The 19796-nt window shown below is 36.2% G+C and overlaps 1 protein-coding gene across 1 annotated transcript in view; it reads left to right on the top strand.

Annotated features, from left to right (window-relative positions):
- The window catches only part of si:dkey-12j5.1 (uncharacterized), a 115966-nt gene that overhangs the window by 86900 nt on the left and 9270 nt on the right, over window positions 1-19796 (top strand). Inside the window, exon 10 of the mRNA XM_051721651.1 lies at window positions 111-224. Coding sequence (XP_051577611.1) covers window positions 111-224 — 114 coding nt within the window. The remainder of the gene's footprint in view (window positions 1-110; window positions 225-19796) is intronic.

Below are 19796 nucleotides of genomic sequence, written 5' to 3' on the forward strand. Positions count from 1 at the left end.
AAATATTGCAATACTTCGAAATATGAACTAACATTCACCCTGATTTATGAAGTTAATCTTTAAATGTTCAGTGTGTTTTTATATCATCTCCTATTGTCTTCCTGTCTCAGGTGTGGTATCTTTTGGGGTGGCTGTTTTATTTGCAACTCAACAAACAAGACTTGACAAACAACCCGGTGAACTTCAGAAAATCAGCCTTAACCTATCTTATTAAGGCCAAAAAGGTATGCGCAAATGCTCAACTCTCACACACACAGTTCTTTTTGGAAATGATGAGGCCATCTGAATTTCCTTTCTTTTTTCCCCCCTTTTTTCTGACTTTCTCTTTTTTCATTCTCCTCCACACGATCATACACACAAACACTCACACAGATATTTTCTACCTTGCTGATCTCTCCTCCCTCTGTCCCTTCTCATTTTTTTCCATCTGTCATGGCTTTCTCAGCAGCATGCCGCCATCTCTGCTGGTGTTCTCTCTGAAAAAACCTCTGGTCACTTTGGGCAGTCTTTTATGTTCCTCATCTGACGGTTTTCTATCAGTGTGCATCTTTCATTCTCTGTTAGATCAAGGGATGGGCGGTATGGTATATCACAGTATAAGTAACTTCTATCACGGCAGTGGTGTATATCTTGATATTGTTATTTCTTCCAGAAATTTAATCCAATTATTTTTTATAAAATGGTAATTTCTGTTCTTGATATGCAGTGAATTATATATAAAACAAATTAAGGGTACTTCATCTCATTTAATTATTTCCATTAAGATTATATTTCTAACAAATGAATTAGAAGGCTAAAATTAGTACAAAAACAGTTTCACATTAAAGCTGCGCTTTGTAACTTTGTGCTCTTTAGCGGCATCTGTGGTTGAAATTTAAAATTGCAAGCAATCTGCGGAAGAACACATTACAAGAGTCGTATTTCGGCACTGCTCTTCTGGCGAATGAATCTTATGATTTGAGCTTATCTGGACATCACCTGTGTGTGATCATGACTGGGAGATATTCAGAGCCGGTGTCATAATGTGTTATTTTCATGTTTATAATATGTTATATAATTTTTTAAAATGGGGGGGACTGGGTAGCTCAGCGAGTATTGACGCTGACTACCACTCCTGGAGTCGCGAGTTAGAATCCAGGGTGTGCTGAGTGACTCCAGCCAGGTCTCCTAAGCAACCAAATTGGCCGGTTGCTAGGGAGGGTAGAGTCACATGGGGTAACCTCCTTGTGGTCACGATTAGTGGTTCTCGCTCTCAGTGGGGCATGTGGTAAGTTATGCATGGATCGCGGAGAGTAGCATGAGCCTCCACATGCTGGGAGTCTCCACGGTGTCATGCACAACGAGCCATGTGAAAAGATGCGTGGATTGACTGTCTCAGAAGCGGAGGCAACTGAGACATGTCCTCCACCACCTGGATTGAGGTGAGTAACCGGGCCACCACGAGGACCTACCTAGTGGGAATTGGGCATTCCAAACTGGGGAGAAAAGGAGATAATAAATAAATAAATAAAACATTTAAAATGGAAATATTACTTGCTTTGATGAAGATAAAAAACACTCTTATTTATATATTTAGAATGAAGGAATTTTACACTTTTAGCGCTTTTCTGACACTACATTCAAAGTGCTTTTGCATAGAGGGCAGGGGACTCTTCTCAACCAACACCAGTTACCAGTATATTTTAATAGGATTATTCAAGTGTTTTATCTACCATTAATGTTTGTATTATACTTATACATTTAAGAGGTGAATCAGTTATGGCTGATACAAGTTCAATAAAACAATTGATTATTTTTATATTATATTGTACAGCTTTAGTTGATAATGCAAGTGAACAGTAATACTACAATAGTATGTCTATCCAATGGGCACAATTCAGTAATAATGTGTATAAAATATACTTTTTTTAAACATGAAAATAATATGCTTAAATATGCAATATAACAATTACAAGAGGTCAGTTTTAGAAGCCTTACACAATGTCACAATAGCTTCCCCCGACAACTTGGATACATCGTGATCGGTTAACACACAAGTAATGTTCAATTTATAAAAGCATGACAACCAATATAAGCTTCAACAACCCTACCAGACAACATATCCAAGCATTATAGCAGGTAAACAACTTTGCCAAATGGATAACAGATAAACATCCATCCAGACTGCTGCAATGCTGTCCTGAACTGTGTGAGTGTGACTGATTAAACTGAATAAATCCGACCCGACAGCTCAAAATACAAATAATTTTTATAGGCTTACCATAGTGAATCAGGGTGAGGTAAGGACATTGGTTTGAACACTGATTATGTACTCAATCAATAATGGAAATTTGTTCATTTTTAACCCAAAAAATCTTCGATTCAGGTGGCGGACGATGAATCTCAGTTGCCGCCGCTTCTGAGACAGTCAGCCCGTGCATGTTATATGTGGTTTGCTGAGCACGGTACTGCGGAGACGTAGCGTGTGTGGAGGCTCATGCTATTCACCACGGCATCCACTTTTGTATAATAGCTGATATACACATAAAAATGTTATATTTATGCAGCCAGTTATAGTCACAACCTACAGTCATTCTTTGTTAACACCAGAGAAGACTGTAGTTTTCTGCTTGGTGTGAATTTTTTTTAAACTGCTCAGTGGATATACGTACAGCAGTATAAACAGTATAGCCGAATCTCTACTGTCGACAGATTTTGACCATTGCATGGATCTGTGAGACTCTTGTGATCCAACTCATTGCAAGTATGCAATTTGAAATACAATCTGATAAAAAAGAGGTTCTTCCTTTACAATAACAAGTGCTACTAGTACTATAAACCTAATATAGATTCTAGATTTCTATATAGTATTTAGGATAGTATATAGTTTTTAATATAGATACCCTGACAAAATAACCTCTTAATTAAATCATTTTCTACCTATTTGCGGATTTCTGACTTTTCATCTGTTTGGGACTTCAAACAGCCTTCCCCACCCTATCACTTTCTGATTTGACCAGCTCATCTGTGAGTAAGTGCACACTTTCTCGCTTGTCGCTGGTTGTGTTTGCGGGTCTGGTCTTAGCCATCCCTAACACACTCGTTTGTGTTTTGAGTTATGCTGGCTAACGTGGATTGTAAACCTGGCCGTGTAGATAGAGAGATAAGGATGGTTTGTTTTTTGCTGTTTGTTCCAGCGTATTGGAGTTTCACTATTGATGTTTGCCAGTCGCAGCAGGAATTCCAACCTATGCTTTTATTTTTCCCACAATGATGTTTTATTACTCATCCCTGGATTTACAGCATCTGAATTCCTCATTTCGTCTTCTTGTTTGAATTTATAATCACTGTGTTGCCCTGGGAATCACACGTCGTCCCCGGTATGTCCAGCGAGGATCTCATCATGATCTCTACAAGAGTGTGCCGGTTGTCTCTTCTGGCAGTTGCCACATACCGGCCATCTGGTCTACAGTTCGCCATTTCCCCGCCCATACAAGTGGTTAGAAATGGAGCGTAAGCTTTGAAATCTGAGTTTGCTGAAGCACACATTATTTAACACAACCAACAATGCAGACCCTTTTACAATTACGATGACCTTAGTGAATGCAAGGTTGATAACGAATAAATCTTTTATTTTTAAAGACTTTTTTATGTCTCACTCACTGGACTTTTTTATTTGTGACAGAGTCTTGGCTTAATCCTGCCGATTTTACCACTCTCAGCAAACTCTACCCCCGGACTGTGCCTTCTTCTGTTCGCCAAGGACTTCTGGGCATGGTGGTGGTGTGGCCACTGTTTTTAGAAACCGTTTTAAATGCAAAACTCTCCCTACAGAAATGTTTTAGAGTTTTGAGGTCCAACTAATAAATATTGATATTAAAGGTCCTGTTCTATGTGCATTGGTGTACAAGCCTCCAAAATGTAATAAGGAATTCATTCATCAGTTCTCTGATTTTTTCCTCTGGCCCAATGTCTCACTGTGAAAGACTGCTGATTCTAGGGGATTTTAACATTCACCTTTGTTGTCCATCTAAACTTTGGTCAAATATTTGTTATGCCTTTTAGAATCTTTCAGTTCTGTACAATCAGTATCTGGTTCTACTCATCATTTTGGTCATACACTAGATCTTGTTTAGTCTCATGGATTTTCTTTAACTAATCTTGAAGCTCTCATTCCTTAGATGCTCTTTCTAATAGTATGGATACTGAGCAGTTTTTTTTTGTTTTTTTTTTACAAACATTGTATTTTAGACACTGTTAGACAACATTAGACACTGTTGCTCCTCTCAAGCCAAGGAGAGTTAAGGGCAAGGGTGCCTCCCAGCTTTGGCTAAATGGCTTCAACAGCGCTCTGAGAAAGTCAGAGTGCATTAGGAAAAAAAATACAAATGTCAGGTCTCTTACAGTATGGCATTTTATAGGCTTGTTTAATTAATTATCAAAGTTCAGTGAAGGAAGCCAAATCAAAATTTCTCTCTAAACTTATTGCTGAAAATGCTAATAGGCCCAAAGTTTTTTTTTTTTTAATACAGTTGACTTTGTTAAAACCTAGTGCTGTTGCTTTTCCTGATGCTTCTCCTGAGACCTGTGAGACATTTCTAAAAAAGAAATGTACTCATAAAATCCAGGAGATTAAATCTTTTACTTTGCCTTGATCTGCCTCTGTAATCATCCCCTCCTAGCTGTTTGACTCACTTTCAACCCATCTCATCATCCCAGCTAGCTGGTTTAATTTCTAGTATGAAGTCTTAAAGTTGTATGCTGGATGTTCTTCCTGCACATCTTTTCAAAGATGTCTTTGTGACTGTTAGTCTGTTTGTGACAGCCATAATTAATAACTCCTTAGCAAATGCCGCGGTACCAGCTAGCTTTAAACATACAATAGTGCAGCCTTTGCTAAAAAAAAACAAAAAAAAAACACCTTGATCCAGCTATACATAATAATTATGGGCCTATTTCTAAATTGCCTTTCATTTCAAAGCTTCTAGAGGGAGTCATCTATTCACAGCTTTATTCTTATGTGAATTCTTTTAATATCTTGGATATGTTCCAGTCCGGCTTCAGAAATTCACACAGTACTAAATCTACTCTGCTGGAGGTCACTAATAACATCCTCCTCTCTTGACTCATGTACCTTTTTAGTAGTGATATTATCGGCTGCTATTAGCCTTTCACCGATATATCGGTACCGGCGTATATGTTTACCGATATGCGCGGATATGAAAACTTTTTTTCAGAACATATAATGCAGAAAACAATGCTTTAGAATTGATGTCATGACGTAGTTTGTCCAGCAGAGCGCGCACCGACTCCATTGTTTACAGAGCTGACTCTGAACTGACGGTGGCTCTGCAGACAGGGCGGAGTTAAGCGGTGTCTTCTCTGTAAAGTTTGTTAAATACATACTGGAAAGTTAATAAACAATGACCCCATCATTTTATATAACTAATATAATGTTAACCCGTCCCTGACAACCATGTCATTCATGTTTATCACATCTGTTTGCTATGTTATCCAGCTATAGTTTATCAGTGCAGTCAGTAATGTTGCAGATTGAAAGGTAAACATCAGAGCATCTTTTTGCAGCTCAGCAGACAAGAGTGCGGTGGTGGATTGTGTCTGTTGAGTGTTGATTCCACGCTACGTTGTTACCTATTTGGTGAGACGCAATGCTGGAAAGTAAATGAAGTCCATCTTTTGCTCTCCGTGACAACGAGCTTATAGCTAACTAGCTAACCACGTAGCTACTTTCATACCTTGTCAGCGTGTAAACATGTATTCACCAAACTGTTTTGTTCAGGATTCACAGTTTGGTACCCCCTTCAACCGAACAATTCCAGTCGTTGCATTTATAAAATGTAATATTTAGAAGTCTGGTTTTCCAGACATTAAAAATAGGATACGTAATAAAAGTAGATTTAATAAATAGTATATTTGCCCTGTGTAAATAATAATATAAAGGAACTGTATCTAAAATAAATGAGGGGTGATAAATAAATACTAATACAACAGGCTGGAAAAATAGACATTTATTAATTTTAATATCCTATATATATATTTTGAATGTGTTGAAACATGACACCGCGCGACGCACCCTAAAAACTGCACCGTTAGATCGGTTTCATACTGAAGAGCCGCTTAAAAGTACGTTTTTTTCTCTCTCATAAATGTAAACGAGTGTAAATGCCAACACCATCATATATGTCAAAAGGACTGAAGCCTGCCAACCAAAACATGAGCTCATTGATGTCATTAATTGAGTCTGCTTTTTTATTCCATCAGTTGCTCCTGGTCGGAGGCTTCCATAAATATTTAGTTTATATGTTGGGTTACGTCCTACATAAATGTAATGGTGCAACGCTCAAATATTTAGTAGTGCATACATTTTGACTTAGTGCCCATTTACGCCACAACTAGGCTAAGTTGTAATGTACGTATAGCTGGTGCAGCTGGCCCCTGATGTTTATTTAGATATTTATTTTATTTGAATTTATTCTTTATTTTAATGATCAGCAATTGACTGATACTAAACACACAGTACTGATGTTTATTAAGCTATTTATTGTATTTGTATTTATTCTTTATTTTCTCAGTGTTCATTTCTAGAATTTGTTGACAATGTATAATAATAATGTCAAATATTCTTTAATAAAAATATTTGTTTAAGAAAGCAGCCTTCTGAGTACCTTTGCATAGTTATGTCGGTGCAAAATCAGTGAAAAATCCACATAGAAAAGGTCTGTTTTCATTCCAGCTCAAAAATTAACTATATCAGCCACTATATCGGTAATCAGTGAATTTTCCCCCACTAAAATCGGTATCGGTCTCAAAAATCCCATATCGGTCGGGCTCTACTTTTTAGTTTTACGGGTTATGAGTGCTGCTTTCAACTAGGGCTGTCACTATCAATTATTTTTGTAATCAAGTAATATAACGAATATTCTGATGAGTAATCGAGTAATCTGAAAAAAAGTCACTGAGGTGAAGTCACGATTGGCTAAAATGCGCTTATTAGCCTAGGTTTTGATGTACTCTGTGATTAAATAACAACAACAAAACGATTGTGCAAACAATATCTAAAACCAACAGACACCCGAAGCAGATCTATAATTTAAAAAAATTTATATACATTTAGCTGACAGACATTGGCTACTCCAGGTGTGCTCAACCTTTTTTTTAATGCAAGATCTACTTTTTTATCAACTAGTTCAACGTGAAGATGGTTTTTTTTAACTATCACTTACATGCAAAACAGGATACAAATATTAACAGTAATCGTGTCATTGAAACGTTTGAGGTTGCAGACATTGTTGTGCTTGTGCTAAATACTGCACAGATCGCAAATGTTTGTCACTTGCCACGTGCTGTGTAAAATGCCATTAAGCATCTGGACAATCAGTTCCTTCTTTTGTAAACACTGTTAATAATTTCATATGCGAAGACTAGCCATTACTCTCTCAGGTAAGCCTGTTTCATATTGTGTCATTTCTCTTGTCCGTCCCCCGTTGTCGTTGTAAGTAGAAGGGTGATCGGGCCTTTTCAATCATCACTCCCAAACTTTGGAACAGTCAACCATTTCACAAAAGGTCCACTCCTTCTTTTGTTATTTTTACATCTTCCCTTAAATCTCATCTTTAATCTTTAGCTTTTGATAAAGTTTGAATTGAGGCTGTATTTTGTCATGTATTCCCATACTCACACATACTAACCAGATGAAGTTTCAGAAACAGTGATGCATGCTGTCTCACAAATACCTATACTGTATATCCATATGTCTCCCCTTTCTTTGAGTCTGCAGAGCACAAACTTTCATTGCATACAGTATAGTTGATGCTGCATGCTCTATTGATGGGTAATTATGGCTAGCCAATAGGAAATAAAAAGACATGTATCTCAGTACTCTCACCCCTCATCGATTCTAGTGCCTTTTCAAGGTCTCGCATCTGTAAACATTCAAAACAGAACAGCTAGAAGCTAGAGGAGATGTACCCAACACTTGATGTACAGTGAATAACTTTACAGATCACTGATCCTGAAGAGGCAATATTTTAACCTTGCAGCATAGTTCACCAGTGATGTGCATGGTTAGTAGACACAAAGAAGGGGGAAAGCTGCAGACCCAACAAGCCCAGTTGTGGATGGATGGATGGATAGAACCTCTGATAAAGATGACTGATAGATAGCTGTATATTGTATTTTAGCTGTATATTTATATACAGGAACAATATAAGAAGTAGGACTTTGAATTAGAAAAAAAAGTGTAACTAATTAATTGCAGTTTTTTGTGATTAATCATGGTACATGGTACATAACAAACATTAAATATAATCATAAATATGTGTACTTTATAATTTGTCTCAAAGAAATTTGTTAGTCATCATTTATTTTAAATATTGAAATATGTACATGTTAAAATGTTCATTTTTTTTGCAGATAGAGTTAACAAGACAATTTTTTATAGGTATAAATCTTTGATATAAGTATACTGGTGGCCAAAAGTTTGGAATAATGTACAGATTTTGCTCTTATGGAAAGAAATTGGTACTTTTATTCACCAAAGTGGCATTCAACTGATCGCAATGTATAGTCAGGACATTAATAATGTGAAAAATTACTATAACAATTTGACAATTTTTTTCAAAACTTCTTAAACTACTTCAAAGTGTTCTCATCAAAAAATTCTCCATGTGCAGCAATGACAGCTTTGCAGATCCTTGGCATTCTAGCTGTCAGTTTGTCCAGATACTCAGGTGACATTTCACCCCACGCTTCCTGTAGCACTTGCCATAGATGTGGCTGTCTTGTCAGGCACTTGTCACGCACCTTACAGTCAAGCCGATCCCACAAAAGCTCAATGGGGTTAAGATCCATAACACTCTTTTCCAATTGTCTGTTGTCCAATGTCTGTGTTTCTTTGTCCACTCTAACCTTTTTCTTTTCGTTTTTCTGTTTCAAAAGTGTCTTTTTCTTTGCAATTCTTCCCATAAGGCCTGCACCCACTGTTGTACATGAAACTGGTGTTGAGCGGGTAGAATTCAATGAAGCTGTCAGCTGAGGACATGTGAGGCGTCTATTTCTCAAACTAGAGACTCTGGTGTACTATCCTCTTGTTTAGTTGTACATCTGGCCTTCCACATCTCTTTCTGTCCTTGTTAGGACCAGTTGTCCTTTGTCTTTAAAGACTGTAGTGTACACCTTTGTATGAAATCTTCAGTTTTTTGGCAATTCCATGCATTGTATAGCCTTCATTCATCAAAACAATGATTGACTGATGAGTTTCTAGAGAAAGCGGTTTCTTTTTTTGCCATATTAGACCTAATATTGACCTTAAGACTTGCCAGTCTATTGCATACTGTGGCAACTCAAAAATAAACACAGAGACAATGTTAAGCTTCATTTAACGAACCAAATATCTTCCAGCAGTGTTTGATACAATGGCAAGTGATTGTCTAGTACCGAATTAGCAATTTAGCATGATTACTCAAGGATAAGGTGTTAAAGTGATGGCTGCTGGAAATGGGGCCTGTCTAGATTTGATCAGAAATGACTTTTTTCAAATTGTGAAGGTGCTGTTTTTTTACATCAGTAATGTCCTGACTATACTTTGTGATTAGTTGAATGCCACTTTGGTAAAATAAAGTACCAATTTCCTTCCGGAACAGCAATTATTCCAAAGTTTTGGCCGCTGTTGTATATGTATACATGCCATAAAATAAGTTGACATGCTGCAATTAAAAGTTAAAAGTTCTCGCATTTTCCAGTGGACTTTAAAAAAAATAATAGGATCAAATGGGCAGGTTTAATTGATATCAAGCATTACTGGCAAGATAAACTTAAGTGCACTTTGTTGATGCATTATTTTACACTATAAATACAGATATATAACAAATTGAATGCTAAAGTTTAATTTGCTGAAGTTGAAAATCTGGCTGCCGTTCAGTCTCTATCGTGCACACGCTGGGTCTCCGTCGCACGGTTTCGCTTTTGACACTGGTTCAATTGACAGTGAGTGAGCATTTTTGGGCGATGCATAGAGATACGGCAGCTGATACCGTATCTCTCCCACACCTTTCTCACCACTTATGGGTGAAGTCTCCATTCTCCATACAGTAAATCCGCTCCTGTGTTTATTATGCCTGGGACATAATATCACGTAATGAATAAATGTGCCCTGCTCAAAAAAACAGTTTTTTTTGTGCTAGGATGTGCAGTCCAGTGTTGGGTAAATTACTAAAAAGGTAATCCACTACAGATTACTACTTCTCTAAAATTATAATCAGATTACTTAATTGAAAAAGTAATCACATTAATAATGACATTTAAGTTACTTTCTAAAATACTTGTCAAATTTTTCAAAATAATATCCGTTTTATCCTTGTTCATTGTCGCACACCTTTCAGTTGTCACAGAAACACAAACAGACATACATACAGTTGTGCTCAAAACTTTGCATACCCTGGCAGAAATTGTGAAATTTTGGCATTGATTTTGAAAATATGACTGATCATGCAGTCATATTTATCAGTATCAGGAGCACAATATGACGATACTTGAACAAAAATGAGCTGCATGGTCGAGTTGCCAGAAAGAAGCCAATGCCACAAAAAAGCCCGGTTACAATATGCCCGACAACACCTTGACACACCTCACAGTTTCTGGCACGCTGTAATTTGGAGTGACGAGACCAAAATAGAGCTTTATGGTCACAACCATAAGCACTATGTTTGGAGAGGGGTCAACAAGTATTGTGCTCCTTGAAACAACGACACCGTCTTTTTCCAGAGCAGCCTGTATTTCTCCTGAGGTTACCTGTGGGTTTTAATTTGTATCCCGAACAATTCTTCTGGCAGTTGTGGCTGAAATCTTTCTTGGTCTACCTGACCTTGGCTTGGTATCAAGAGATCCCTGAATTTTCCACTTCTTAATAAGTGATTGAACAGTACTGACTGGCATTTTCAAGGCTTTGGATATCTTTTTATATCCTTTTCCATCTTTATAAAGTTCCATTACCTCTTTACGCAGGTCTTTTGACAGTTCTTTTCTGCTCCCCATGGCTCAGTATCTAGCCTGCTCAGTGCATCCACGTGAGAGCTAACAAACTCATTGACTATTTATACACAGACACTAATTGCAATTTAAAAAGCCACAGGTGTGGGAAATTAATCTTTAATTGCCATTTTAACCTGTGTGTGTCACCTTGTGTGTCTGTAACAAGGCCAAACATTCAAGGGTATGTAAACTTTTGATCAGGGCCATTTGGGTGATTTCTGTTATCATTATGATTTAAAAAGGAGCCAAACAACTATGTGATAATAAATGGCTTCATATGATCACTATCCTTAAATAAAAGACAGTTTTTTTGCATGATCAGTCATATTTTCAAAATCAATGCCAAAATTTCAAACTTTCTGCCAGGGTATGCAAAATTTGAGCACAACTGTATGAACATATGATTTCACATTTTAATTGTATTACACATAAATATATTTTTTTTAGTATATATTTGTAACCCAAGTAATGTTCTTAAAACTACTTACAGTGAAAGTCAGTAACTATCTGATTACAACAATTTAAAATTTAATGTGTTTACTTTTTGTGCCTAAAAGTAAATAGATAACAGTAACTAATTACTTTGTAATCCAGTTACACCCAACACTGGTGCAGTCGAGTCGAGCATGTACCTCCTTATATACAGTATGCCAATTTTCGCCAAAGGATGTGTAGAAAAGCATTAGGTAAGTTTCAGGAAGTGAAAAAAAAAACGGATGCTGCATTAATTGAGTTTATTTTATTTCAGTGTTAAACAGTCTATTAATCGCAGAAATTATGTGTTAAATTCCCCAGCCCTAATAGGAATATCTATTATATTTTTTTATTAAAATGTGATTTTGACCGGTTTTCTGTGTTTTATACAGGGTTGGGGAGTAACGAAATACAAGTAACGAGAATACTTATTTAAAATACAAAATATAAGTAACTGTATCCCACTACAGTTACAATTTAAATAATTGGTAATTAGAATACAGTTACATTCAAAAAGTATTTTGATTACTGAAGAGATTACTTTGCATTTTATTGTCATTTGTTTCATTTAATATTTAGTCCTTTCAGATGGAAAATTTTATACATATAGATGATGCGATCCAAAGTGTATTTGAACAGCGGTGAAACACTTTCTTATGATGTGTTACATTCATACGAGCAGACAGAGAGGTAAGTTTGAAGTACGTTTGGAGCACAAGAAATAGAAATAAACCTTGTGTAAATTGTCAGCTTTACGCTAAGCTAAAATGCTATTTCTAGCCATTTTACTTGCATATGTTACCAGGCACGGTCATATTTTTTTATCAAGAAAATTCACATTGTATCATAATTTCTTTTTTTCTAGTAAGACCTTTGATATTAGGGCAAAAATGTAATTCTTGATAATAATTTTTGTATTGTTTTCCTGTAAAAATATCTAAAAATCCTTAAAACAAGATCAGTTTGATTTATCTTGTTTTAGAAACAACACTGCATAAGATAATTAGGATTTTCAGAGAATTAATTTTTAACGTGTATTTTGTCTTACTGTACTGGCAGAGTTTTTATAGTTAAAACAAGTGAAAAAATCTACCAGTGCTGAAGAAGTAATCCAAAGTATTTAGAATACGTTACTGACCTTGAGTAATCTAATGAAATATGTTACAAATTAAATTTTACAGCATGTATTCTGTAATTTGTAGTGGAATACATTTCAAAAGTAACCCTCCCAACCCTGATTGTATATATAGATTTGAAAGCAAAGATCCACATCCAATTAATGAACCCATGCACCATGGAATGTAGCATAACTGACTCTTTATTCCAAAATAATTTTATAGATTGTCTCCCCAACCACAGTCTTGATTCACTTGATTTTGTTCTCTGCAGATTTGTGCTGTTACATACATTTTTCAAAAGCAAATTTGCAAAACATTTGCACAGGCTTAAAATATGTAAATATGACCTGACGAGTCATGCGCTTGGCTTTGGATCAGACTTGTGAATATTTAATTACCGTCGCACAAAACGTCTCAATTATTAATCTGGTCTTTAATCATTGCCCCGTATTGGCCGAGATTTTGTTAGCTGTGTCATTAATATGGCTGTAAGAAAGCAAACAGTAATTATTTATTAATTAGCCTTTTAGAAGGTCATCTCTCTGCACTATAATATATGCTGCCAGTTATGAATCAGTTAGTCTAATGTTGCTAGTACACCTCTCAGTATTAAAGATGATAACCTTTCATAATTTAGTAATAGAATCGCCATAAATTATTGATTAGATCATGTGATCTTGTAAATTTCCTGACCTTTGGGATTATACAGTACCAGCAAAAATTAAAAGAGCAATGTAGAGTCTCCTGTTGTCTCTGTAAGACTGCATAGTTCTTGTGTAGCTGAGCGTCTACTCTACCACTAGTTGGAGCCAGAGAAAAAAATGGAAATTTGAGTAATTATTTTGGTTGATTTTTCAATGCCGTAATAACAAACATCTCTGTTTTCTAATAGGGCCAGTTTATTGTCATTATTATGATTATAAGGGTAAATAAATGAAATGCAGGTAATCCACCTCATATCTAAAATAATATTATGCTCTAAAACATAATATTACCTTACCTAAGCGCTGTGGTTTTAAGCTTCCATATAGTTTTTACATGCATTTGTAAACCCCTTCAATACCATGCCTCTGCTGTAGTGGTCATTAGCAAATTGTTGTAAAATTGATGGCTCCTGAGCTAATCTCTTGATTACAGCGTCGATTGATTTCCCCTGCTTCTCAGATGAAGCACTCTGATTTTAATTAGTTTGTGGCTACTCTTCCTGCTGTGGATTTGTTTTCCGTGTGCCTGTGTTCATATTGCTATTTTCTACCTTAATTTCATCCTTCTCTGCTTCCTTTACTCTCCGCTTGTTTCTTCGTCACACTCTATGACTTCTGGCAGAGTTCAGATTCCACTTTAGCTGCTATTCACCATTGATTTTGTGTCTTCTGCTTGATGTCCAGCTCTTTACATGTCAATCCCTCAGTACCCACCTCTCCTCCCTTACCATAACTCACTTAACTCTCTTTTCTCCTTCTTTCTCTCCTGCCATACCTCACTACCTCTCTTTTCTCCTTATTTCTGTCCTGCCATACCTCACTAACTCTCTTTTGTGCCTCTGTTTTTCAGTTACCAGTCTTTTCTACCTCTATCCACCTTTTTCCTGAACACGAAAGTTTCCAGAAAGTTTTTCATACTGGAAATTGTTTTCGCTTTCCGGTCAGAGTGTTTTCCATTAACCGATTTGTTGTTTAAAGTTAGGGTAGTTCTCCCAAAAATGAAAATGTGTAATAATGATAGTCACTCATCCCAGCGCTATTTTATATTTTATACCACTAATAATAGCAATAACAGTTTAACCTTCAATAACGGCACCGCAACCTAACACAGTTGCTTAATAATTAGTGATTTGAGTTACAAGAAAGCTCAAAGATACAAATGATTTCTCTTTGGAGCAGTTTTGAACCTCATAATGGATATCTTTTTTTTTTATTTTTATTTTTATTTTTTTTATATAAACGTATCTCTGCTGTGTGTGATCATCTCATGCACTTTACTGGTTGCCAGTAAGTCACAATAATCTTTGATAGTCACAACAGAACTATTCATAACTGTTCTTAATTCAAATAAATGCTAGCATTTCACAATTGATGTAAATTGAATGTAATTTTACAGTGTGGGGCATTAACATATAACTGCAGAATATAACTTGTAAAAGTTTGGAAATGGGGCACTTTAAAAATAAATATCAATGATCGGATCGGTATCAGCCGATCACAATATTAAAATATCTGTGATCAGTAACAGCCTCAAATTTCCTGATGGGTGCACCACTATTTGTAAGCATTGTATTGTGTAATTTTATATAGTTATTATTCTTTAGGTAAACATGTTCATGTGTGCTAATGATATAAATAAAAGAAGCTGTTTCAAAATCCTGCTGTTAAATAAGTAAATGTTACCATAATAACAGCTCTGCAGTTGTAGCTTGAGACAATGAAACAAGTAGGGAGCTATCGTGATGCCACTCATTGCTTGATCAAGAAGCTCTTTTCTGCCTCTATTCCTCAGTACCTCTCTCTCCATCCCTCTATCCATCACGTCTTTTTTTCTTTCTTCATCCCTTAGTGCATCTCTCTTTTTGTTCCGCACTATCTCTGTCCCTCTTTCCAGTATTGCGTTTTTAGTGTACCACTACATTTTCAGTCATTAATAATCTTGCATTTAATGATATCATGCTTATGGTAGGATATATGTATGCTTTCCACCTCTTGGTTTCTGAATTGATAGAGAGATAGATAGTCACATGTTCGATCGATCCTCAAGGGTAAATTGAGGAAAAACAAATTCAAATGGACATTTAATCAGTTCTTTTTTTTTCTCTTTTTTTTCTGTTTGGAAGTATAGATCTCGATTGGCACAGTGTTACTGCAGTGTTAGTAAAGTGTTTGTGTTCAGTCAGGGGTGCAAAATTACCAGCTTTGAGTCTCTCATTGCTCTGTCTGTAACTTACCATGGCAGCTCTCAAAAACGCCTGTAGCACGACCTACACAAACAAGACACATCTTGTATGTGACCGTGAGAAACTAATATACGCAGTTGAAGAAATGTGTGTTGAGAGTGAGAAATAGAGTCTCCACGCTCTCTTCACATCCCATTTAAACAAATTATTTTCCAGGTCTGCTCTTTTCTTCCAGTACATCAGAATGAAAGTTATGTTTCTTGGAAAAGGTGCAAGTTTTTAAGCATCCATGTAGGTTTTCCTGGTGTCTGTATGCAGATGTGGTCTGTAATTTGATCGTTTTGTTTATATTTACTGTACACACGTGTTTTCCTGCCCTATGGTTAATATGTTTTAGTTTGAAAATGCATCCTTTTCTCTACGTTTTGGCCTTCCATCCACACTGAGATGAGGTTTTTGACAGTGAAAACTGAGTTTTTTAAAACGCTCTCCCAAGTGGATGAATTTGAAAACTTCTTCGTGTTGTAGTGTGGACAGGGAAAAAAGAGATATCTGAAAACAGTGACGTATTTGACAGAGAAAACAATGGCCGCTGTTGTAGCAGCATTGTTGTGCCTGCTATTCACTTTGATAGTGTTATTAAAGATAAATGTAACTTTGTAAAACCTACACATTGCGTTCCTTGAAAGGCGACAGGAAGTTTACTCGGGATTGTTGTCTGCCGACGGAACACAAGGGCAGTTGCGTTTCAGACCGTACATGGAACGTTGATTTTTCACATGAGCAGTAAGGGGATTTAATAGTCTTTATTCGTTTCAGTGTGGATGAGAAACTTATGGAAAATGTTTTAAAACTGCGGAGTGGACAAAGAGCATTTCGAAAACGCCATTTTCAGATGAATCTTGATTAATGTGGACATACTCTAAATGTTATCACTTTGTTTACAAGTTTTGCAGTGCAAACATACAAAAACATTCTCTTAAATGTCATGTTTAGTGATGTTACTTTCATTTTGATAGCTAGTGGGGTGGCATAGTGATGGCCTTAGGGATATTTCAAGCATTTTCTCCCATACAAGTACTCTCCAAACCAACTTCATCTTGTTAGCTATCTTTTATTTATCAGGATTAACAAAGCATGGGATTTTAAACCACCTGCATGTAAATATTTGATTCACCAGGTCACCAAACACCAAATGAGGAGAATTTTGAATTAACACTTACAGTATTTATATCATGTTTTGCTTTCTTATCTGCATTTTACTATAGTAACTGTTGGTGTTTTTATTTCTTGCTGTCTTCTCATGATATCAGAGCTATGGCCTAGCACAGCACTACACAACTCATGGCCCACGGGCCACATGGGGCCCTCGAGCAATGTTTTACGTCCAGCGTTATAATGTCATCAACAAAAATCTATTTATCAATATGTTTATAAAATATTTCAAAAATATGTATCAAATGTTTATGAATTGTGAGGTGTCCATCTCCAAGAGTATTTAGGGTATTATATTGCTGAATCACAGTACAGAAGGAAATAAACTGCAAAAGAATGTAATGAATGAAAAATAATTTTATAATGGTAAAAAGCTCTATAGGATGTTGGTGCGGCTCTCTGGAGTACACTTACCATATAATTCCTTATGTCAGTTCTGTAGATATTTCCAAATTTTAAAATCATCTTAACATTTGCTATTCTTATATAATATGCAATATTATAATTTGGGGGGGTTGGGTGGTTTACAGGGACATTTTTTGAGGTTACAAACTGGTAATTACAAGGGTATTATGCTATAAATGTGGTTTATGAGGACATTTCTAGTGTTCCCATAATTCAGATTGCTTAAACATACTAAACGATGTTTTATTGAAAATGTAAAAATGCAGAAAGTTTTTTGTGAGGGTTAGGTTTAGGGGTAGGGTTAGGGGATAGAATCTATAGTTTGTACAGTATAAAAATCATTACATCTATGGAGAGTCCTCATAATGATAGCTGCACCAACGTGTGTGTGTGTGTGTGTGTGTGTGTGTGTGTGTGTGTGTGTGTGTGTGTGTGTGTGTGTGTGTGATGTGTGTGGATATGTGTGTATAGTGTTCACAAATAAATGACTATCTGTCAACTGGACAGTAAGGTCAGTTGTGGATCAGAGGTTAGTGCAGCCCAGCAGTTCATCAGAGGAGAGAGGTACAGACCAAGAGTGAGAGATATGGGCCAAATAGAGTGATTTAGAGACAGTGGGAGGAGTCCTTAATGGTAATCTGAATGATGAAAGAAGACAAAGAAAGGACAGACACAAACACAATCCCAGTTATTAACCTCAACACACACAGACACTTTCTTAGCTCAGTGGACCTCTGCATTACATTTTAGGGGTAAAGAAGTCAGACAAAAAAAAGTGACTGTTTTTGGTGTGTACATACTTAGCTGTTGTTTGGGAACAGTTTAGTCTACTATTCTTAGCTATGGTTTGGGGACAAAATTTCCCCAGAAATGAAAATTATATTTTATATATATATATATATATATATATATATTATCATTAGGTTTAGGGTGTGGGTTAGGGTTTGTCCATAGTAATTATAATTAAATATGTAATTATATAATAACAATAGTAGTCTATTATGTCCCCATTTAGATAGCCAAGTAAGTGTGTGTATGTGTTTGGTTTGGCTTCAGTTGCACAGCCGTGTGTGAAATTTTTTTTTTTACCGGTTCCCAAGTGAGATGGCCATAGCAGGAATTCTCAGGCTCTTTTCTGGTCTTTCACACAAACATGCACACTTACACACACACACAAACCAGCCAATGTTCTTCAGCTGAGACCTTCTCCCTCCCAAACAGATCTCTTCAGCAAAGCTGCCATTTCACGTACAAATACAGCAGTGAGAAGCTAGAAGACTTGAATAAGAGAGGGATTGCTAGCCGAAAGGGAGAAAGAGAGACAACTTTTTAGCCGTAGATCCTTCTAGACCAGGAGTTCCCAACGTTTTTTGTCTGATGAGCCCATATAAACTAAATTATTTACTTGAAGGTACTCTCTGAGATTTTAAGTAATGTCTATAGTATATATGAGTATTGAGACAGCTGTGTTGCTGCTCTTAGGTTTTGATTTTTCAGACAGAACAGAATGAAGCAGTTTTAATGTCATATTAGGGACAATGCATTGAAGGGTTAGTTCAAGTAAAATGAAAATTCTGTCATCATTTACTCACCCTCAAGTTGTTCCAAACCTGTAGGAATTCCCTCCTTTTGTGGAACACAAAAATAAATGTTATGCAGTATGTTAGTCTCAGTCACCATTTACATTCATTACATCTTTTTCCATACAACAAAAGTGAATGGTGACCGAGAATGACATGCTGTCTGATGTCTCTTTTTATGTTTTATTGAAGAAAGAAATTCATATCGGTTTGGAACAGAATGAGGTTATTATGATACTATAATTTTCATTTTGGGGGGAGCTATACCTTTAATTGTGTTACATTTTGTGGTATCCAACATATTTGATTAAACTCAAATGTTACTGTGTTTATTTCATTTAATCCTGCATTGGCATTTCTAGTAAAAAATCACAAACCTCCTGCGGTTCCCCTGGTTGGGAAACTCAAGAAGGAACATTTATTGTGGAAGATATATCGCTGTGTACATTTTTGAGAGCTCATTAGAAGACAAAAATTGAGAAGAATGAGTGGGTAATGGTTTGCTGGGAGTCTGTGTCTGTAGAAGGGTTTTTCGACACTGTGTGTTTATCAGTGGCTGTTGGAGTGTACAGTACTCTATTGGGACCAGGGTTCAGATCTCAGTAATTAACGCATTGAACTTCAGATGTTAGCTGTTGCTGAGGTAACACATTAGATGGAGCCCATCCTCCTCAGAATTGTTTAAACAAACAAAATTCCGATCTGTGGATCCAAATTGCAGAAACAAAGTGTTTTTCTGTTCATTTCTTCTTCTATTTTTCTATGGAGGGGATGGTTGGTGTGCTACAATGTCATTCTCTGTATATGTGGTCTTTTCAGCCTCTGGGGAAAATCATCTTATATTGCATTTAAAACATGGACGGAAATAACTCCAGAGAGGATTATGCTAAGTTTATATAGATATATTTATACAGAATAATACAAATATTTGCAAATTCAACTACAACAATCATTTTTGTTTTTCCATAGATCAAAATGTCTCCAAATACAAAATGCAAAACTCTCTCTTCCAAAACTCTCCACTTATGCGCATAGACATTTTGTCACTTTTAGTTACTAAGTTACAACTAATGAGGGCCTCAGAGAGCT

This window comes from Myxocyprinus asiaticus, chromosome 16 (genome assembly GCF_019703515.2).
Source record: "Myxocyprinus asiaticus isolate MX2 ecotype Aquarium Trade chromosome 16, UBuf_Myxa_2, whole genome shotgun sequence".
Lineage (NCBI taxonomy): Eukaryota > Metazoa > Chordata > Actinopteri > Cypriniformes > Catostomidae > Myxocyprinus > Myxocyprinus asiaticus.